The sequence below is a fragment of the Schistocerca americana genome, chromosome 11 (assembly GCF_021461395.2).
Source record: "Schistocerca americana isolate TAMUIC-IGC-003095 chromosome 11, iqSchAmer2.1, whole genome shotgun sequence".
Lineage (NCBI taxonomy): Eukaryota > Metazoa > Arthropoda > Insecta > Orthoptera > Acrididae > Schistocerca > Schistocerca americana.
In genome coordinates, this window is record NC_060129.1 from 103,942,356 (window position 1) to 103,966,156 (window position 23,801).

The 23,801-nt window shown below is 43.7% G+C and overlaps 1 protein-coding gene across 1 annotated transcript in view; it reads left to right on the forward strand.

Annotated features, from left to right (window-relative positions):
- LOC124554102 (ankyrin-3-like) overlaps positions 1–23,801 on the forward strand; it is a 116,148-nt gene that overhangs the window by 28,867 nt on the left and 63,480 nt on the right. Inside the window, exons 2-3 of the mRNA XM_047128167.1 lie at positions 9,853–10,022; positions 10,146–10,193. Coding sequence (XP_046984123.1) covers positions 9,935–10,022; positions 10,146–10,193 — 136 coding nt within the window. The 5' untranslated portion in view covers positions 9,853–9,934. The remainder of the gene's footprint in view (positions 1–9,852; positions 10,023–10,145; positions 10,194–23,801) is intronic.

Consider the following 23,801-nt stretch of genomic DNA (forward strand, 5'->3'; position numbering starts at 1 on the left):
TATTGATTAATTTCTTGGCGTTTTGTGTTCCTGTCCATTAAATAGCCGATGCAACAGAGAGTTTTTCTGCACTTACCGTGCTAAGGTCATGTCTTGCTTCGAACTCTGATCTTTTTCTGAAATAAATACATGACCCTCTGCCATTTGAAGTAGTCATACAATAAGAGTCTATCCTTTCATCCAACGAAAATACTGCGTGTGCTATATCTGTGACTCTACACAAATGCTCAGTGACAGAAAATATTGTACAGTTGAACGATTACACTCAAGATAAAATTTTTCTATTTTATTTTGTGTTTATTGCATGTTTATTTCTTATTCACTCTACCTATCTAATCTTCAACGTCCTCCTGTTGCACCACATTTCAAAATGTACCATTATCTCCTTGTCTGAACTATTCATCCTTCACGTCTCACTTCAAATCACGGCTGCACTCGTAACAGATGCCACTAACTGGCACTTAAATTGCCATCAGATCTTAATAGATTCCTCCTTTTCAGTAATTCCTTTCGTGATGCTCCAGTCCGCATTTTATATCCCATCTACACTGGGAATCAACAGCTATTGGCCAGTCCGTAGAACAAAGTTTTACAACTGCTTTTAGTGACTCATTTCCTAACCTAATTCTCTAGTCAACACTTCATTTAATTCGACGGCATTTCAGAACTGCTGACACACTTTTATTGACGCACATTTTACACCCTATTTTCAAGACTGTATCCGTTATGTTCAACTGATCTTTCAAATAATTTACAGTCTGTGACATAATTACAGTTTCATCAGATAACCTTAAATATTACATTTCTTCTCCCTTAGTTTTTTATTTCCTTTCTCAATTTGCCCTTGGTTTCTCCACAATACGATCAACGTGTACATTCAATTATGTACGCTATATGCTTCAAAGCTACCGTCTCATGTCCTTATAATTGCAGTCCTATTTCTGTACAAGTTGTAGATAACGTTCCATAACCTTTTTTTATTTCTAATACAATGAGAAATTGTAAAGAGAGAATTCCAAATCTAGGAAAGCTTTGGTCCTCAAATGACGTACGGTATTTTGCTGCTGGAAGAGGAGAAAATTCTTTCGCATACTGCAAATACACTCCTGGAAATGGAAAAAAGAACACATTGACACCGGTGTGTCAGACCCACCATACTTGCTCCGGGCACTGCGAGAGGACTGTACAAGCAATGATCACACGCACTGCACAGCGGACACACCAGGAACCGCGGTGTTGGCCGTCGAATGGCGCTAGCTGCGCAGCATTTGTGCACCGCCGCCGTCAGTGTCAGCCAGTTTGCCGTGGCATACGGAGCTCCATCGCAGTCTTTAACACTGGTAGCATGCCGCGACAGCGTGGACGTGAACCGTATGTGCAGTTGACGGACTTTGAGCGAGGGCGTATAGTGGGCATGCGGGAGGCCGGGTGGACGTACCGCCGAATTGCTCAACACGTGGGGCGCGAGGTCTCCACAGTACATCGATGTTGTCGCCAGTGGTCGGCGGAAGGTGCAAGTGCCCGTCGACCTGGGACCGGACCGCAGCGACGCACGGATGCACGCCAAGACCGTAGGATCCTACGCAGTGCCGTAGGGGACCGCACCGCCACTTCCCAGCAAATTAGGGACACTGTTGCTCCTGGGGTATCGGCGAGGACCATTCGCAACCGTCTCCATGAAGCTGGGCTACGGTCCCGCACACCGTTAGGCCGTCTTCCGCTCACGCCCCAACATCGTGCAGCCCGCCTCCAGTGGTGTCGCGACAGGCGTGAATGGAGGGACGAATGGAGACGTGTCGTCTTCAGCGATGAGAGTCGCTTCTGCCTTGGTGCCAATGATGGTCGTATGCGTGTTTGGCGCCGTGCAGGTGAGCGCCACAATCAGGACTGCATACGACCGAGGCACACAGGGCCAACACCCGGCATCATGGTGTGGGGAGCGATCTCCTACACTGGCCATACACCACTGGTGATCGTCGAGGGGACACTGAATAGTGCACGGTACATCCAAACCGTCATCGAACCCATGGTTCTACCATTCCTAGACCGGCAAGGGAACTTGCTGTTCCAACAGGACAATGCACGTCCGCATGTATCCCGTTCCACCCAACGTGCTCTAGAAGGTGCACGTCAACTACCCTGGCCAGCAAGATCTCCGGATCTGTCCCCCAATGAGCATGTTTGGGACTGGATGAAGCGTCGTCTCACGCGGTCTGCACGTCCAGCACGAACGCTGATCCAACTGAGGCGCCAGGTGGAAATGGCATGGCAAGCCGTTCCACAGGACTACATCCAGCATCTCTACGATCGTCTCCATGGGAGAATAGCAGCCTGCATTGCTGCGAAAGGTGGATATACACTGTACTAGTGCCGACATTGTGCATGCTCTGTTGCCTGTGTCTGTGGTTCTGTCAGTGTGATCATGTGATGTATCTGACCCCAGGAATGTGTCAATAAAGTTTCCCCTTCCTGGGACAATGAATTCACGGTGTTCTTATTTTAATTTCCAGGAGTGTAGATTGATGTTCTGTCAGATCCAGTGCCTATTCCTCTGCAGAATAATTTCAGTTGTTTTTCTTTCCAATGGATATTTGTTTCGATATCTGTTATTCAGACGTTCGCTTGATGAATTAAATGAGGCACCATAGTACGATCTTCCCGAGCGAAACAATTTTGGAAATGAAGTTTAGTATGTCCGCTGTCTGTCAACCCCCGGTTCGATACCATTGCGTCACATAGTGTCGAGACATATGGCATCAATACTTCCACTGAATTAACTTTCAAATTTGTTGAATTATAAAGCTTATTGTCTTTTGTCTACAATATTTCGAAAGAAGTAGAATAGAATAATTTATTTTTCCAGTTAATAAGTTCTGTACTTCCAAAAGAATTCGCGAATTTACGTACAACAAAGCTTCGGCACGATGTTCAAAAGACATAAATCCTAAACTGTAGATTTTATTTGCAAATGAGTCTCCTCCATGTGTTCTGGCAGCGGTGTCTGGACGTCGCAAGGCCGGAATATCAGACCCGCACTACGGGCTGACTCTCCTTTATGTGTCACAGAGGTTAGTCGCACACCAGCGTTTTAATGCGCCGATACGCAGATAAGAAATGATTCACTTCTCAAGCAATTTATAGGCTATTTAGCGGAGTATTGAGAAATGGACTGAACAATCAAAACCGTAGGGCTAATGAAGTTGAACAACACAATCCGATTGTAGGTCAACATTCATAAATATTTATTGATATTACTGAAATATCTGTGAATGTTGATCTCACTTCACTGTGGATTCAAAGCAAAGTCATTAACAAACAATCATAAATAAAGAGTAGAAGTACAGGGTAAACGCAGAACAAATGCTTGCAGATTTCCTTTTTCTCAAAGCAGTAATTATCAAAACTATGTGCAAACATCTCAACAAATTTTGATTCTTTACTAAACACGATGCAATACATGGTTCACTGCTCACATGCCGCTAATAACATCAGCTATAGCAAAGTAATCTACACTGTGACAATTATTCAACTGTATGAGGAAAATCGCAAATTAGTCACCAACTGTCGGGCGTGCACTCACTTTACTTAACACGTAAATGTCACTACAGATATTCGACTTTAGGTTATGAGACGTTCGTTATGTCTGCCATCATTGGCGGTGATGTGGTGCCCACGAATAGCGAAATACTGCACGGCCCGCTGAATTTTCGGAACTTCGATGCTGTCGATGACCTCCTGAATGGTTGTTTTCCGTTAAGCAGTGGTCTTGGGGTTACTGCTGTACACCCTATCTTTAATATAGCCGCACAATGAGGAGTCCGTGTGTTCATATCCGGACTCTATGGCAGACAATCAAGGCTCAGGCTTTGTCAGCAAAGCAAACCAAACGCATGCGGGTATTAATTCCCATCATGCCCCATGGCTAACAGCGTAGTTTTAACGTCCTAACGCAAACCGTTGACACGTTATGGCGATGTTACTTCATTCACTTCAATAATATTCACCCTGTAATTTCATTTCTGCCTTGATTCTCACTAGTACGATGCTAAAGTTACAACAAGTTCTCCAAAATAAATAATCGAAACTTTATTTAGAGTATTTCAAATCCTGCACGAAGTAAAAGTGTGGGGCAGAGCTCAGTAAATTAAGGGAAGTCCAGCGCTCTGCAGCCAGGAAGAGTTTGCGTTAACTCGCCGACCAGATCTGTCTACAGGTTTACCTCTCGTGAGATCACCGGAACGACACTCCGAGACAGAAAGCTGCCGAAACTCGAACGACGAAGCACCAAGTACCGAATGAACCGAAAGACGCAAAGAGAACACGCGCAGTGATCCACGCCCTTCCACATTCTCTGCGGCATCGCCCAACACTGACTCGACGTTTAACACTGAGTAATATTCATATTTAAGGCTGTCCCTCACACGTACTTTACATTAAATTCCAAATCATTAAATTCAAAATAACCTCAAAGTTATCACAATCATTTTGTTGCCATTCAAAACATCAGCTGTGTGGTATTACCTAACATATTAATAAAAATGTAAATCATATTTAGGTACGTTGTTTAGTACTCTCAAGAATTGTGCTACTTAAATATATACGATTAATGTGCGACTAATTTAAAAGGAGTGTTAATCTGCCATCTGTTCATTTCTTCTTTAAAACTCGAAGTGCACAGTTTACTAACGCCGATTTGCATTTATGAGTAAACCTAGTATGAAATGGTATTCAACATTAACTATGATTACCTATGCAACTGAGTAACTTAAGTTACCATCTTATTTCGTTCAACTGTGGCTAATTCAGAATATTGTCACATTTACACAATCATGCTGCTAGAAGACAGAGCAAGTTACATAAATGAAATCAGACTTTTTTTAGTGTTTATGACCGTCTTTAGCTTTGATTTGACACCATATATGGTACGACACCTCGAAGAGCGAGCTAGTTATTAATTATGAAAGGCCTATCACAATATTCGCAATCAAAAGCATTCCTAAATGTTGTAATAAATATCGACAAATTGTGATCCATGTAGCGGTGAGGTTATTTCTTCACGAATATCTGTCTCATATCCTCGGTTTCATGATATGGTGTTTAGGAGAATGTCGCGTTTCGAGCCACCGTCAGTTGCCGACACTATACAGGCAGCATAAAAAATAATCATCCTATACGTCACACCTATACTTCTGAAACTAATAAACAAATACAATTGATTTTGTTTCCTTATGAACGGGAAATTCAAAGTTTTTTTCATACCTTCTCATAGTTCTTCAATATGCCGGCCTTGAGACGTACGGCAAATGTCAATGCCGTATTCAGATTGTTCCCATACTACAGCGAGCATGTCTCGAGTTACAGCTTCCGCAGCTGCTGTTACGAAATTTCTCAGTTCATTCACTGTTGCTGGTAATGGAGGCACATTAACTGAGTCTTTCATAGACCCTCTCAAGAAATAATCACATAGAGTCAGGTCTGGTGACCTTGGAAGCCAGTTATGTAAGGCTGAAACATTTGGTCCAATGTGACCGATCCATCGTTGAATAATACTTTGATTTAAAAATTCCCACACTTCCAGATGCCAGTGTGGTGATGCCCCAGCCTGTTGGTAAATGGAATCGTTCGAATCAGTCTCCAATTGTGGGATGGGAACGTTCTCAAGCATATCGAGATATGTACTTCCTGTAACAGTGATCTCGGCAAAACAAAAGGAAAAGGAAAAAATGGGCCGTACACCTTTTACCGTGAAAGTGCACAAAACACATCCAATTTTGGAGAGTCCCTCTCATTTTGTGTAACTTCATGTGGTGTTCCCGTACTCCGTATTCTCCCATTATGGCGGTTCATCTTTCCTTTGAAATGGAACCTTGCCTAGTCACTAAACACTAAGCGTGGAAGAAAACTGACATCCTCCCACTTGCCAAGAACGAAATTACAGAACTCCAAACGTTTATGTTTGTCACCTTTACTAAAAGCTTGTTTTGTATTGTTTCGTGTGTAAACGTCGAAGCAACACACGCCAGATGGACATAGGGGGCATGTTGAACTGTCGAGCTGCACGGCGAACGAATTTCTGACGACTCCTTGTGAAACTGTGGCGAATGCGTTCGATGTCTGTGTCAGACACTCGGGGATGGCTCGGCGATTTGCCTTTACACAAAGAACCTGTTTCTACGGATTGTTCATGCCACCGTCTAATGCTTTGTGCTGTAGGAGGATCCACACCATACCTAGTACGAAAGTCACGTTCAACGGTTATTACTGAACCGCACTGCGCAAAACGTAAAACACGAAACGCTTTCGGTTGTCCAGACACAATTTTCACTACAACTGAGGTGGGCGCCCACTCCTGCAAACAAGCGGGAACCATGTAAAGCTCGAGAGTTTGCTCTTTCCTTCAGTGTGTTGTTCACGCACATATCTTAAATAGCATAATAGTTATGATGTTTTTGAAATGGGATTATACTTTCTCACACAGAATTCGTTTGTTAGAGAGCAGTTTCCCTCGGCACCACACTCGGAAGTACCCGCTGGCGTGGCCTTACCCGCCCAAGGCTCGTGTAGGCGGCTGACGCCACTGCTGTAGGCGAGACACGCCCACATCCTCGACCGAGCGAGGTGGCGCAGTGTTCAGCATACCGGAGTCGCATTCAGGAGGACGACGCTTCAACCCCGCGTCCGCCCATCCTGATTTAGGTTTTCCGTGATTTCCGTAAATCACTCCAGGCAAATGCCGGGATGGCTCTTTTGAAAGGACACGGCCGACTTCCTTCCCCCTCCTTCCATAATTCGATGATACCAATGACCTCGCCGTCCGGTCTCCTCCCTCACAACAAACCCCCAAATCCCCCCATCCTCCTCCCCCTCTGCACAGTAGATCACCACGTATTGACATATACACTACTGCCCATTAAAGTTGCTACACAACGAAGATGACGAGCCACAGACGCGAAATTTATCCGACAGGAAGAGGATGCTGTGATCTGCAAATCATTAGCTTTTCAGAGCATTCACACAAAGTTGGCGCCGATGGCGACACCTACAACGTGCTGACATGAGGAAAGTTTCCAACCGATTTCTCATACACAAACAGCAGTTGACCGGCGTTGCCTGGTGAAACGTTGTTGTGATACCTCGTGTAAGGAGGAGAAATGCTTACCATCACGTTTCCGACTTTGATAAAGGCCGGATTGTAGCATATCGCGATTGAGGTTTATCGTATCGCGACATTGCTGTTCGCGTTGGTCGAGATCCAATGACTGCTAGCAGAATATGGAATCGGTGGGTTCAGGAGGGTAATACGGAACGCCGTGCTGGATCCAAACGGCCTCGTATCACTAGCAGTCGAGATGACAGGCATCTTATCCGCATGGCTGTAACGGATCGTGCAGCCCTGTCCCGACCCCTGAGTCGACAGATGGTTACTTTTGCAAGACAACAACTATCTGCACGAACAGTTCGACGACGTTTGCAGCAGCCCTGGGCTCTTAGCTCGGAAACCATGGCTGCGGTTACCCTTGGCGCTGCATCACAGACAGGAGAGCCTGCGATGTTGTACTCAACGACGAACCTGGCTGCACGAATGGCAAAAAGTCATTTTTTCTGACGAATCCGGGTCTGTTTACAGCATCATGATGGTCTCATCCGTGTTTGGCGGCATCGCGGTGAACGCACATTGGAAAAGTGTATTCGTCATCGCCATACTGGCGTATCACCCGGCGTGATGGTATGAGGTGCAATTGGTTACACGTCTTGGTCACCTCTTGTTCGCACTGACGGCACTTTGAACAGTGGACGTTACATTTCAGGTGTGTTACGACCCGTGGCTCTACCCTTCATTCGATCCCTGCGAAGCACTACACTTCAGCAGGATAATGAACGACCGCATGTTGGAGGTAATGTACGGGCCTTTCTGGATACAGAAAATGTTCGACTGCTGCCCTGGCCAGCAGATTCTCCAGATCTCTCACCAAGTGGAAACGTCTGGTCAATGGTGGCCGATCAACTGGCTAGTCACAATACGCCAGTCACTACTCTTGATGAACTGTGGTATCGTGTTACAGCTGCATCGGCAGCAGTTCCTTTGCACGCAATCCGAGCTCTGTATGACTCAATGCCCAGCCGTATCAAGGCCGTTATTACTGCCAGAGGTGGTTGTTCTGGGTACTGATTTCCCAGGATGTATGCACCAATATTGCGTAAAAATGTAATCACATGTCAGTTCTTGTGTAATACATTTGTCCAATGAATACCCGTTTATCATTTGCATTTCTTCATGGTGTAGCAATTTTAATGGCCAGTAGTGTACTGTAGTTTCATTTGAAAAAGAGAAGTTGATCCCCGTCTCCTGCAAAGAATATGAGTATGACAACGGACTATGCGTGGCTCATACAGCAGTCTCTCTCATTTAATCAGGTGCAAACATCATAACGATCTCTTGAATGCTCTCAAAAGTTTTTGACGTGAACAGTTCATCTGATCAGCCAGTATACAGGTTGATTTACGACGATATGCAAGTATTTTAATATGTTATTCTACAAATAAAACTAAAGAAAAAAGTTCATATAAACAGAGTTACGCAAAAGATTAGTTACGGAGTTACGGCTAACGAAAGATTTTGCTTGAAATTTAGCTCCTTAGCTAATATGAAGCCATCGCGAAACTGTACAAGTTTAAAATAAAGCACTGTTTCCATTCATTTTGTTGTTATTGATGTGGTGAATCTAATAAAACATTTTCCCAGGACGTCAATCTGGCGAGAAGTACTTACAATTCCTTCAAGGAGAAATGCCCCGCTTGCTCGAAGATCTTCCACTTCTACGGGACTGCAAATGCATTTCCAACATGACCGCGCGCCTCCACATTCCACCAACCCGTCACTATACATTTAAAAGAACATTTTCCCCAGATATAGATTGGTCAAAGTGCTACACGTCTGTGGCCACTCAGATCGACGGATTTAACACCAATGCATTTTTGTGTATGGGGATGAGTGAAGACACAGTTTATGAGGACAGAGTCAATAGACGTGAGGCTTTGCTTGCTCGCGTTGTGAGTGCAACAGACGAAATTAAGAACGACCCTGTGAAGCTGAAACGAGCAACGAAATCTGTTCATACAAGTGCAGCTAAATGCATTGAATTCAGTGGAGACATTTTTGAACATTTATTGTGAATGTATTATGAAACTGTATGTACACTGTACAATTCCCTTAACACTGAGCTTTGTTTTTTCTAGTTTAAGATGAATTCACGTGTGCTATGACACTAAAAAAAAGCAGATAATCTGACACGTTCATACAGATTCAGTTAACGTTATTACCATCATTTTTTCCAAAATTAATTTCTCTGCAACTTCTGTTGAAAACTTTGGGCAGTTGTCTGGAATTTAAAAAAACAAAATGGGGGCAAGTAATAAATTAAAAGTTTACGAAACTACTTATTTGCTTCTGGAAAACTACTGCAGATACACATGTGGGGCATGATTTATTACATTCACCAGACCAATAACCACAAAATAAATGGAAATCGTGGTTTACTGTAACCTCGTTCAGTTTTGCGATGGCTTCATATTAGCAAAGTTATTAAAGTTCAGGCAAAATCTTTTATTAGCCGTAACTTGGTAACTAAGCATTTGCGGATCTATGTTTATTCGTTTTTCTTTAGTTTTACTTGTAGAATAACATATTAAAATATTTGCATCTCTTCATGAATCACACTGTATATTCGGAACAACGGAGTGGCATCCACCTTGTAAAATGGTGTGATCCAAATTCATTTGCGCTACTTTATTTAATATACAGGTAATGGCAAAAAATGTGTTTTGTGGTTTCACTTTTTCGTAAAATTTCAGGTTGTTCAGCAGACTGCAAGTTTGGCGAAGTTATTTTGAGAGAAAAGTTTCTTACTTGGCTCGACACCTTCGTCCTTCCATCATGTTCCGCAGAAGCTTTAGTTGGTTCATCCGCATTTTTGTGACGCTGGTCATATTTACTGGCTACTGTCACCAAGTTCCTGTTACAGGTAAAAATTTTACTTTATTCGATTCATAAGAGTATGAGTATGATAATGGATAACAATTTATTGTGAAATAATGAACAATAAGTTTAATTTTTTTACTGAGATTTTTGCGAATTTCTTTTTCAGAATCCTATACCGGAGTCACCTTGCATACTTTAACAACCGACAACTCAGGTAAGTGTTTCATCCGTTACTACTAAAAACACCTCATGGTCCACGGGGTTCATTTGGTGCTATTTTATTTAATCACGGCAGTCTTGTGTGGTGGTCTGAGACGTCCACGCCGGCGCCGTGGGGCGGCGGTCATATTCAAATACAGTAGATTGCTACTTGAATATATCCAGCTTTTACTTTTGAAACAGCGATAGATGATGTAAAATAATTCTGCACTAATTTAATCTTAATAATGTGATATCTCATTTGTTCAGAATGCTGTCTCGTCCAAGGGTCACACGAACTTGTATTCAGTACTGTTCATTGCTCCTGGATGACAGGCAATACGTACGTCCCACGCTATTGCTTTGCCAGTAGCATAACACCCGTGGTATACGCCGGAGTGAACTTGGTCGGGTATCTGCTTTGGGTCACGTTGCAGACATAAGGATACGGCGAGCGAACTTCGCAACATTATTGGCTATCAGTGTATCATCGCTTTTGGTGTTCTAGAAAGCTTCAGTTCGAATGCTATTTAGTCATCACGTTGCGTATACAGGATGGTTTTTACCACCGTGTACAGACTCTAGGGATTCATCGATGAGAGGATACGGAACAAAAAGGTCTAATGAATTTATGTTTGGAAACGCATGGTTTCCACACCAGACACAAATTATTCATACACTGTTACAAAGACTGCGGCCTAAAACTCGCTGTACCACGCAACGACAGTTACAGTACGTAATGAAAATGGTTTCCGCGTGCCTCAACGCATGCGTGTATACGCGCAGTAGCGTGCTCCGTCTCTCACATTCAAATCGGCCAGGCTGCATACGAACAGCTTCATAGGCAGGGTGAATACACTGCTCCAGTGTCCTCTGCGTACACGATGCTTCTGAGCTCGCCCCATAACCAGAAATCGCACGGGTTGAGATGCAGTGAACGAGCAGGACATGCAACTGGAGCCTCTCGTCCGATCCTTCAACCTGGGAAGACACGTTTGAGATGCGTCCGGGCGTTAATGGCGAAGTGGGCTGGAGCACCGTCATAACACAACCATTAGAATCATCAATGGCACTTCTTACAGCAAGACGCCCGTAAGAAACGCCGTTAGTTCCCCTCTGTTAGGTGACGTGGAAGGAAGACTGGTCCCAAAATACGGTCGCAAATTATCCCAGCCCACCCATTCCGGCTACACCGATCCTGATGATTCGCTGTCATCGTACCACAGGGGATCTGCATACTATCCCACAGACGACTGTTATGAAAGTTGAAGATGCCACTCCACGTAAGGTTGGCCTCATCGGCGAATAGGATGAATGACACAAATCCTGCAATCATGGTTGCCTGGTGAAGCAACCGACGACAAAACTGCTGCCGATGTGGAATGTCTGTCGCTAGTAACCCCTTCACACGCTCTAACTGATAAGGGTAGTAACAATCGTCATGGAGAATGTCCCACACGGTCGTCTGGCTTACCCCGTACAGGCCGGCCCATTGCCTGGTACTGACAGTTTTAATCACATTTTTTACCATGTCTAGTGTCTCTTCATTTCGGGTACGTCCTTCATGATTTCCTGCATGTTAGGTCATGACGTGCGAGAAACAGTACGACCCTCTAGGAGGAAAAAATGCATTCTATAAGTATGGCTGCGTGGTATTGCACTGCAGCTTCTGTAACAAAGTATGATTGAATAAATGGTCTCTGTCATGGGAACCATGCGTTTCTGGACATCATTAAAACATTTTTGTTCCTTATCATCTCACTGATCAACCCCTAGTGTTTGTACATCGTAGAAAAAAATCACCTAGTATCTTCCATAGACCCTTACAGTGCTAAAAGTAATCTGTCTACGGAACGTAATAGTAAAATGTTCAAAGAGGGTTACCAACGCGCCTTTAGTTGCATTATGCTCCACACTGTACGTCTTTTTTTTTTTTTTTTTTAGAGACGTACTGATGTTGCAGAGTTCATCTTTGACACGCAAGTGCAAAATGTGACACGAAACCAGAAAAATGAAGAATCCGGCAGTTCCCGTGGCTACTTACTCATAATTTCGTATACAAGCCAACTTCCGCTATTTCCTTCGTGTCCGAGTAAAACCAGATGTGTCAGATAAATTCGTCTCTAAAAGTCACGTCCTAACACTTCATATCAATTTTAAACAAGTTATTCGTGTTAACTGTACCAAAATCCGTGTTTGTGTCGCACTATATTCCGTATTTTCGTACGCTGTGTGCCATGAGAAACGAATTTTGTGCTATAGCATCCGTTACGAGCAGCGTTTATCCTCTATAAAAATTCCGGAGTAGCAATCTCATTCAGTGATATGTTTATCCCATCATTCATTGTATATCAACGTGAATAAATATAAATTTTTGAGAATTTTAATAAGTTACCAGTGATGAGAATTACGTATGTCGTAGAAAATCAGTGATTTTGTAGCACTTGTTGTAAGTTGCATGTCTTGTTCCATTGTCTGCATTCACCGCAAAGTAATTATTATCTTGATTTTGTTTTCGACTGCAGCCTGTAAAAAAATTCAGGAGATTAGTAGCGTTTATAGAAGGTGATACTGAGGCTGTATAGGAAACATCGATCTGAGCACGGACTGCTTCAGATATTAACGGTAACTAGTCATACTTGGAGCTTAACTGGTCCAGAGTATAAAAATGAATCTCTAGGCTTAATTTAATGACACTTGTTTACTATTCTGTAAGACATTACACCAGCCACACTGCAGCCCTACTATGAACACTGTCCTCGAACGTGGGGAGAATTAGCCGACGCTCATAAGCTAAGATCAGCCGCCTGCAAGCTGCTGTGCGTGAGTGCTTCGGGAGAGTTAGCGACAGTCATGTATCCGATATACCACAGGTACCTCACACTATCATATCTTGCTGTCACTTCTACACGAGGTACATGATCTGTCACCGCCCATGCACTTGGCTGTGACCGGTCTGCTAGTGGCAGTACTAGGCTGCATGGTCGGTGGAGGCAGCACGTGGTACTCATCACCATAACCAACAAATATGAGGTGCAGGCTTCCACTGAAATCGAAACTGAGTCAGTGAGACTGACTTCAGCTGTTGAGTAACATGGTATGTGCAGTGTCGAGAAGAGGAAAACATAAAAGGATAGGATCTTTTAACAGGAGGAAGTTCAAATGTACGGCAAGTGAATGTATCCCTTAGCGAAATGCAAAAAGCGATGTGAGTGAACACTAAGTGCACTCAGTGTGTATGGCTGGGAGCCTTATTCAGCACGCTACAGAGGCCATTCAGTCAGCCGCTGAGAGAGCCGGGGGCTACCAGCTGCTGACTGTGCTCTGCGGCCACACTTGGATCATTCAAATGGCAGTGAAGGTTGTGAAAGCTGGCATCATCTAATTTCAGTGAGACTCACAATTTGCTGCAGTGCAAAACTGGTCGTGCATCCCACGTTCTGAATCGAATGGAACGACTGATTCAGAGTTCCAAGGTTCTGTGACAAAGCAGCCTGAAAATTCTTGGACTTGCATCAAGGGGTTGAGTATTCTATGGACACCCTAAATGGGTCAGGTGTGTGGTACACATCAGAGGCTGCTGCTCAGGTAGCTGTTTGGGTGCAGAGTGTACACAACGGTTTTTAGATTAGACTACTCTTCGTCCAGTCCAGATAACGATAGGGACCTGAGTTCAAGTGATTAACTTCCAGACCACTGATATCAACGTGCCAGGGTTTGAAGCTGCCCCACTACAGCTGACATAATACCCGGTACAGAAAGCTGGTGAAAACGCGAAATGGACAGCAGTGAGACTCTGATAAAACTTTCAACCTGTATCGAAAATATACACTGAGATAGTATGGCATTTGCCGCAGGTCACAAACAAATTGTACCAACCTAAACAGGAACATAAATTGCGTGTGAGGCTCTCTGGGAAAGACTCAGTATCATGGTGGGCATTAATTTGGAATCAGGTCGCTCTGTCAGCTTCTAGACCTACTCCAGATGCAACCAAAAATTATGCAGAATGCTAAACCACTGTCATATAAGTTTCCATATCACTCTCTCATTGTTGAAATATATGTTAATTAGGCAATAATCTACTGGTTAAATGACAGTTCAGTAAGGGGTGGGGGTCTGGTGAAACATTTCTAAAAGAGTTGTCTGATGATTACCTGAAACAGTCTCTTTGGGAGCCCACTCATGATGTTGCACCTGATAGTTTCAAAATGACCATACCTCTTTGAGGAAGCTCACACAGAAACTAGTATCAATGACCATGATTTACAACATGCAAATGGCCACTAAAACAAGTAGCAGAATACATATATGTTCAGCAAAAAAGATAAAGAAGCAATTGTGGTCTATTTGAATACAAAACTAGAAATATTTAGCTCTTGAGAACAACATGTAGAAAAATTGTGATTCAGGTTTACAAGAACAGTCAGCTGTGCACTTGGTACATATATACAGCAGTTCATGATAAGAGGGACATTCCACGGTCAGCATTCATTTGAAAGAAACATGTAAAGAAAAAGAGACAACTGGTCAATGAATGCTAGGCAAAACGTAGCCCTACATGTAGGAAGATGCTAAATGTATTTGGCTGATGAGAGAAAATTCCGGCCGACCTACTAAGCCTACTGAGTCACAGTTAGGCACAACAAAAAGACTCTCATAATTAAAGAAACACTGTCTTTCGTGGTGGAATGACCGTTATGTAGTGCTGGAATGGGAACAGGGAAGGGGATGGATGAGTGAAGACAGTGACTGACAAAGGTTAAAACAACCTGCCTGGTGTCCGCCTTTGTCAGTCACTGTCTTCACTCATCCAACGCCTTCCCTGTTGCCATTTCCAGCACTACCCAGCCATCATGCCACCACCACCCCAGTCTTTTTATTTCTCTACTTTTCTGCTTCTTCCCCTCCCTTGACACCCTTCTGCTGCCCTCTGTCTGACCTGTAGCACTTCACTGTCCACCACCCCACCATCCTGCCGCTCCTCCTCTCCCCACACCCAGTCGCCACTCCCACCATGCACTGCCCTCTGTCTAACCTGTAGCACTTCACTGTCCACCACCCCACCATCCTGCCGCTCCTCCTCTTACCACACCCAGTCGCCACTCCCACCATGCACTTGTGCTGCTGGTAACAATGTGGTTTCAGTTGCCTGAGACTGCAGTCGTGTTTGTGTGAGTGCATGTGTGTGTGTGTGTGTGTGGGGGGGGGGGGTGTACGTGTATGCATGTCTGTCGTCTCTTGTTGACAAAGGCCTTATTGACCAAAAGCTTTAATTCTGAGAGTTTTTTGTTGTGCCTATTGCAACTGAGCATTTCCGCTCTATGGTGAGTTGCAAGTTTCCTTTTCGTAATATTGTCACATTCCATCCTGGATTTTTCATAATTTGATTCCTACTAAGACTATTGTAATAGAATAGGAAGGATCTCTCACGAAACCAAGGAGATTCCGGTATCATGTAAAGCTGGTACCAAAGTTAGTGTTCAGACACTCGTAGACTGGGTAATGACAGCAATTAAGAATAGCAAAACAAAATCAGAAACTCTGAGTCAGTTTTCCGAAATGTTTGTTTAGAGATGGTGCTGTGGGGTACTGCTCCAATTTCTGAAGATGACAGATATAGATGTAGAATTAGTGTCACTAGTGTTGAGAAACAGCTGAAATTTAACAAGGCTCCAGAGCCTGATGGAATCTCTATCAGATCCTACACCGAATTTGCGACTAAGTTAGCCCCCCTCTTAACCAAAATCCTCGTACAAATAACACAATAATACATTGTAAATCTCTATCACAAATAACAGTGGCCAGTAGTTGGGAGAAGTCCGAGGAGACACCCATCTAGTAGAGGGGCAGCAGGAGTCATTCACAAAACTACCGTATAATATCCTTGCCATCCATTTGTTATAGGATTTTTGAACATATTCTGAGCTCAAATGTAATGAGGTTCCTTGAATAGAAGGACCTCATTACCAATCAGTATGGATTCCGAAAATAGTGACATTTCCTTCATGACATCCTTAAAGCCATAATCTAGACAGTAAGATAAATGCAGTAATTTCGGATTTTCGATAAAATCATTTGACTCACTACCATAACCACACTTATTACCAAAAGTAAGATCATATGGCGTATGATGCGAAATTTGTGGCTTAACTGAGGATTCATGTGGAAGGGAGGACTCAATTTATCATATACATATTTAAATGTTCGTCGTATAGGGTGAGTCCGTTGAGGATATCTTTCAGCATACCTTCAATGCAGAGAAATTGGTGTGGACAATGTAAGTGTATTGGGACTCGCAGGTTCTGTTATATATTACTCGTCTTGCAGCAATTTAATAGTTTTAGAATTTTCGTGGATGATGCAGTTATCTATAATGATGTACTATCTGAAGAATTCTGCACAAATATTGAGTAGGATCTTGATAAAAAAAAATATAGTCACCAATGAAAGAGTACAGCTGGTACCAGTTAATTCATACAAATCTCTGGGCGCTACAATTTGGGACATCAACTGGAACGATCATGTGCTCTCAGTTGAAGATAAGATAGGTGTAAGGCTTCGGTTCTTTGGTAGAATACTAGGGTGATGGGATCAGTCCAGAGAGATGATTGTTTACAATTGTCTCATGTCACGATACCGAGAATATTGCTCTAGTGTGTAGGAGCCGTATCAAATAGGACTGGCATCAGGTATTGACATAGAGAAGAGCAACACGAACATTCAATGATTCTTTGATCCATGAAGAAACTGAACTGGCACACATTGAAGATAGACGGAAACTATTCAAATAAAGACCATTCTGAAAGTTTCAAGAAGCTACTTTACGCCTCGAATCTAGCAAACCCACAGGTGTCGTGAGGATGAAATTAGCTGACTTACAGGACGCACAGAGGTAATTTAAACAATCATGCCCAAGCTCCAATTGTGACTGGAATGTGAAGAAGCCCTGATAACTGATACATTAGGAGGTACCCTCTGCCATGCACTTCGAAGTGGTTTGCAGAGTATGGAAACAGATGTATACGTAGATGAACAGAGTTGATGGGGTTAACGAACAGAAAATGTAAGATTTGTGTTTGAGAAAGCGTCTAAATTCAGTGGAGAGTGGGCTGAAATTAAGAACTATTAGTTTCTACACTCCTGGAAATGGAAAAAAGAATACATTGACACCGGTGTGTCAGACCCACCATACTTGCTCCGGACACTGCGAGAGGGCTGTACAAGCAATGATCACACGCACGGCACAGCGGACACACCAGGAACCGCGGTGTTGGCCGTCGAATGGCGCTAGCTGCGCAGCTTTTGTGCACCGCCGCCGTCAGTGTCAGCCAGTTTGCCGTGGCATACGGAGCTCCATCGCAGTCTTTAACACTGGTAGCATGCCGCGACAGCGTGGACGTGAACCGAATGTGCAGTTGACGGACTTTCAGCGAGGGCGTATAGTGGGCATGCGGGAGGCCGGGTGGACGTACCGCCGAATTGCTCAACACGTGGGGTGTGAGGTCTCCACAGTACATCGATGTTGTCGCCAGTGGTCGGCGGAAGGTGCACGTGCCCATCGACCTGGGACCGGACCGCAGCGACGCACGGATGCACGCCAAGACCGTAGGATCCTACGCAGTGCCGTAGGGGACCGCACCGCCACTTCCCAGCAAATTAGGGACACTGTTGCTCCTGGGGTATCGGCGAGGACCATTCGCAACCGTCTCCATGAAGCTGGGCTACGGTCCCGCACACCGTTAGGCCGTCTTCCGCTCACGCCCCAACATCGTGCAGCCCGCCTCCAGTGGTGTCGCGACAGGCGTGAATGGAGGGACGAATGGAGACGTGTCGTCTTCAGCTATGAGAGTCGCTTCTGCCTTGGTGCCAATGATGCTCGTATGCGTGTTTGGCGCCGTGCAGGTGAGCGCCACAATCAGGACTGCATACGACCGAGGCACACAGGGCCAACACCCGGCATCATGGTGTGGGGAGCGATCTCCTACACTGGTCGTACACCACTGGTGATCGTCGAGGGGACACTGAATAGTGCACGGTACATCCAAACCGTCATCGAACCCATCGTTCTACCATTCCTAGACCGGCAAGGGAACTTGCTGTTCCAACAGGACAATGCACGTCCGCATGTATCCCGTGCCAACCAACGTGCTCTAGAAGGTGTAAGTCTGCACGTCCAGCACGAACGCTGGTCCAACTGAGGCGCCAGGTGGAAATGGCATGGCAAGCCGTTCCATAGGACTATACCCAGCATCTCTACGATCGTCTCCATGGGAGAATAGCAGCCTGCATTGCTGCGAAAGGTGGATATACACTGTACTAGTGCCGACATTGTGCATGCTCTGTTGCCTGTGTCTATGTGCCTGTGGTTCTGTCAGTGTGATCATGTGATGTATCTGACCCCAGGAATGTGTCAATAAAGTTTCCCCTTCCTGGGACAATGAATTCACGGTTTTCTTATTTCAATTTCCAGGATTGTAATATCTCCGTTAATCAATGGCCGATTTTTCAGTCCATTGTGGATCCCATTATTCTGGATTACGAGAAAATTTGCTGTCACGCATACTTGAGAACCCAACACGACAGTTTCAAGCGAGCTCTCGTAGCGATCACTTTTTGATGTGCTCCCGTGCGTTGGCTGTGTTGCGAGTTTGACGATTCGCACTCTACACGTTCTTATAAGTCTTTTGGTACTTGTAGCGTCGTTATCGTAGAGGAAGAGCTTATAGTGTGAGATCCGCCAGAGCTATACACCTCAACATAGCCACACCTTCACGTTGGTAGTCATCGTCAGTTAACCTCACAGATCGCCGATCCTTCTGACACTGTCCTGGTCATACCACCACCCTAACAGGTTCATTCTTGACACCAGTGCAGCAGGCCATTAGCAGCAGAAGAGCAGGCCATATTACTAAAATGCTCTGTGCCGACTCTCTAATACTGTCCCAGACTGTGAGGTACCGGGTTCAGATCCCCTTCTGCTGTTGGCACAGTGCTGAAATACAGACAACACTCTCGGGGTCATCCCCCGACCCCCCCCTTCCCCCACCACCCCACGACACATTTGCTCGGTCGAGTGTCTACAGTGTGAGTCACTAACTATTGCCACCAAGAATAACTTGAAAAGTGTGATAGAACCTGAAACGTTTGTCGGACAAAGGGTGCATGGGACGATGGGGGTGATAACATGTCGTTGGTTTTTTTGTAGCTTGGTGGAGTCGTGTCAGAGATATGAAGGTCAATTTTGTTTTTTTAAATAACATGGTACAGTTTGGTACTTATTTTATGAAAGCGGCTATCGAGACGAATCCAATGATGTGTAAGTTCTTTGAAGGTCAACAGGGTCACAAAGGTAGCATGAACGTCAATTTACAGAAGGTGTTCGAATGGCTCCAACCTTCTTATCATGGACTGAGTGGTATTCGTCATCACATCAGCACTTATCAAAGCACCAGCTCTGACATTTCTCTCTTGAATATCTTAGGTGTAGTAGGAACGTCTTTATAAATAATGTCTTTTACGAATCCACACAAGAAAAAAATCCAGAGGTATCAGGTCTGGCGAATGAACCCCTAACGACGCATCTCCTACGCAACCAATCCAACAATTTGGGAATTGTCCCTGCAGCTCATTTTTAGCCATCATCGGAAAAGGTGCTGGACACCCATCGTGTTGACACCACACTCTGTTCCTCGTTCCTAAAGGTATTTCTTCCAATAACACATCTAATGTTCCTTGCAGGAAGGTGGTGTACTTCCTACCATTAAGATTTCCTTGGATGAGTAGGGGCCTATAATTCTATCCTCCAGCATCCCACACTATAGATTTACCAACCACGGTTTCTGGTGTGCAACTTGCCACTGTCAACACGGATTTTCAGTTGCTCAATAATGCATGTTATTCAGATTAACATTTCCATGAATGTAGCCTCGTCAGTAAATAAAATCAAATTAATATATCTGTCATCCCTCTGAATATGAAGTTGAGCCCGTCGGCAGAATTCAATGTGACGCATACAATCGGTAGCAGTTAATTCTTGGTGGAGACTGTTATGGTAAGGATGATATTTATGTAGATACGTACCAAGTGAACAGCTGACTGTTCTTGTAAACCTCAACCAAAATTTTTCCACATGTTGTTCTCAAGAGCTAAATATTTCGAGTTTTGTATTCAAATAGCTCACAATTGCTTCTTTATCTTGTTTGCTGAACATATATATATTCTGCTACTTGTTTTAGTGGCCATTTGCATGTTGTAAATCATGGTTATTGATACTAGTTTCTGTGTGAGCTTCCTCAAAGAGGTATGGTCATTTTGAAACTATCAGGTGCAACATCATGAGTGGGCTCCCAAACAGACTGTTTTAGGTAATCATCAGACAACTCATTTAGAAATGTTTCACCAGATCCCCACCCCTTACTGAACTCTCATTTAAACAGTAGATTGTTGCCCAATTAACATCTATTTCAACAATGAGAGAGTGACTTGGAAACTTATATAACAGTGCTTTAGCCTTCTGCATTATTTTTGGTTGCATCTGGAGTATGTCTAGAAGTTGACGGAGGGGCCTGATTCCAAATTAATGCCCACCATAATATCGAGTCTTTGCCAGAAAGCCTCACACGCAATTTATGTTTCTGTGTTGGTTGGTACAATTTGTTTGTGACCTGCGGCAAATGCCACACTATCTCAGTGTATATTTTCGATACAGGTTGAAAGTTTTATGAGTGTCTCACTGCTGTCAATTCCGCGTTTTCACCAGCTTTCTGTACTGGGTACTATGTGAGCTGTACTGGGGCAGCTTCAAACCCTGGCCAGATTCCCTTGTGATTTGACGTGAACTAACACAAGAATCTCGAACCACAGTGGCAAGAGTACCAAGTTCCGTTTCCTCGTTAGTAACTTTCCTTCGCCTGATATGCTTCCGATACGTTCAATATCCAGTTGTTCTCAATTTATCATACACATATTTAAATGTACGTCGTATAGTGTGAGTCCGTTGAGGATATCTTTCAGCATATAAGTCTCTAGCTCTCACTGAATTTCGTTGGCACTCCCCGCAAATGAGAAGCATATCGACTTGTTCTTCGAAGGAAGACTTCATACACATTCGCTTGATTCGACAATATTAGTGCTGTATTGCGAATTCGTCGTATGGTGTTTACATGTGAAAGGCACGTTAGATGGATATACTATATTCGGCGAATATTTACTATTTGCACGATATACGAGAGAGAGTTGTCAGAGTATGTGCTTCTCTAAGTGGTGATGTGGTAAGGAATACCAATCAATCCATGATAAGAGGATTGCAGTAATGCATTGATACCGATGGTCATCACTTGGAACACCTTCTGTAAATGGACGTTCATGCCACCTTTGGACATTCGTTGACCTTCAAAGACCTTACTGTTACACATCATTGCATTCGTCTCGATAGTCGTTATCAGAAAACAAATACCAAACGATAGCATCCCATTTAAGAGAAAAAACAAAGTTGACCTTCATATCTCTGACACGACCCTATCTAGCAATAAAAAACCAACGTCATATTGTAGCCCCCATTGTCCCATGCAACATTTGTTAGACAAACTGTTTAGCTACTGTCATACTTCCGGAGTTACTTTAGGTGGCAACTGTTAGTGACTCTCCCTGTACATACGGTACAGTCGATCTGATGCATGCCCATACTTCCTCCTCGTAGAGAACTTCGATAAGAAGAATGGTAAACTCAGTAACATTTTTCTGGGTTTGTGACTGCATTGTAGGTATATAAAACTGCTGACGTTTCGGTCACTGTTGCATATGTCCTTCTTCAGGATGTTTTTGCTTACAAAACATTAAACCAAAACACACTGCAGAAGGTCACTTGCAACAGTGACTGAAACATCGGTGGTTTTACAATGCAGTCACAAACCCAGAAAAATTTTACTGGCTGTGACAATGGCTGCGGAAGACTACAGTCATATTTAACATTGTTAAACTCCATCTGGTGTTACTGGCCAAGCTGTTGCATGCCTGTAGCTCTCATTTGAGGCACGACATTATCAACATTAGCCTGCCAGGCAGAAACAGAGTTAATATAAGGCTCAAGTCCGCAGTGGCTGCCAGTAGAGTCCTCCGTTCTCAAAGTTCGCTGTATGTATCGCCACCTTCCTGCTTCATACATAGCGCATTATTCGCCATGTTGGTGTTAATTCGACAGACCAGCAGATAGGCGACGAAATGCAGAGCCAGTACCATATCGCAAGCACCAAATGCTAAGTCAACAAACATCATTTAAATCCGGAATTAAATATGCTGCTTCCAGTCTGCGTGGTAATTTTTCGATCACAAACTACCCTCACATGTTGCTGTCTTGGGGACCGACCATTCTGTCGAACCTGTATCACTGTTACAGATATTGTCTGTATTTGTCTTGCGTCTTATGTAATTTCTTTGCTCGTTTCTACTTAATAAGGCTTCTGTATGCCATGCTCTTTAATGTAACAATGACCCAGCATTGAAATCACTCGAAAACAACTTAAAAATGAGCAGCGGATGCATTCATAAATCTGATAGAATGGCAATTGAAAATCAATTGGAGAGTCGAGATTATAGGAGAGGTGGTGCGCATGTGTGGCTATTCATCCAAGTAGCGTTCCATACCCGAAAACGGCGGTTCAGCCTTATGCAACCTGACTAATGCACATTTTCGTCAACTGCGTCGGTGGAGCATTTTACAAAAACAAGAAAACGCCACACAAGGACTGTGTAAATGTGAAAACCCAGTTTGTTTTTGCTGTATAAAAAATAAATGTATACTTCTCTTTCAGCTCTAAAAATTAGCCAAAGCTAATTCATAATGTTTTAGCAATGAATGTAATATTCTGAAACACAAAAACTAAATACGTTAAAAATCAAAAAACATTTTCTGCTTGCACAACAACTCATTAAGTTTTCAAGATGTGTGGGTAATGTGCAAACGCCTTAAAATTGTGCGAAAATGACTACTTCAAACGAAAACTATTGAAAATATTAGAAACTAATTTATTTTATATTGAATTTAAATTAGACAAAAACATTTTTAAACGAAACAGTAATAGAAAAATGCTTCATATGCGAAGTTCGCTTGCAAAATTCGCATATGTTAATATCTCCTTCATTTTCGGCACGCAAAGAGTGACTCCACTCCTCACACACTACACATTTAATCTACAGTTCTCCCCGAACGTCTTTGAAAAATGCGCCTCCACGAAAAACACAAATGGCATCCTCTTCAGTAGGTTTTTTTCCCCAACTGGGAGATCCAAATCTGACTCGCCAGAAGAGACATTTGGTGCATTGTGCTCTTCAACTGAATCATCAGATAACTTAAGCCGTTTTCTGCATGGTTTTCTAGGAGGAGCTTCACGTTCTTTCTTGCTTTTGGCAGGTGCCTTAGGAAGTTTCTGTTTACCCACCATTAAGGGGTCTTCAGGGCGTGTTTTATAAGGCGAAGATGTCAAAACAGCTCTGTTGTAAACCTTCCTCTTTAGAGGAGGGATTGGCGTGATGTCTTGTGCAGACACACCCGTGTTTGGTGAGGTATTTGACAACGATGTTGACCTTCTGCTTTCTCTTTGGCCATCTTCACTTGGGCTGTCAG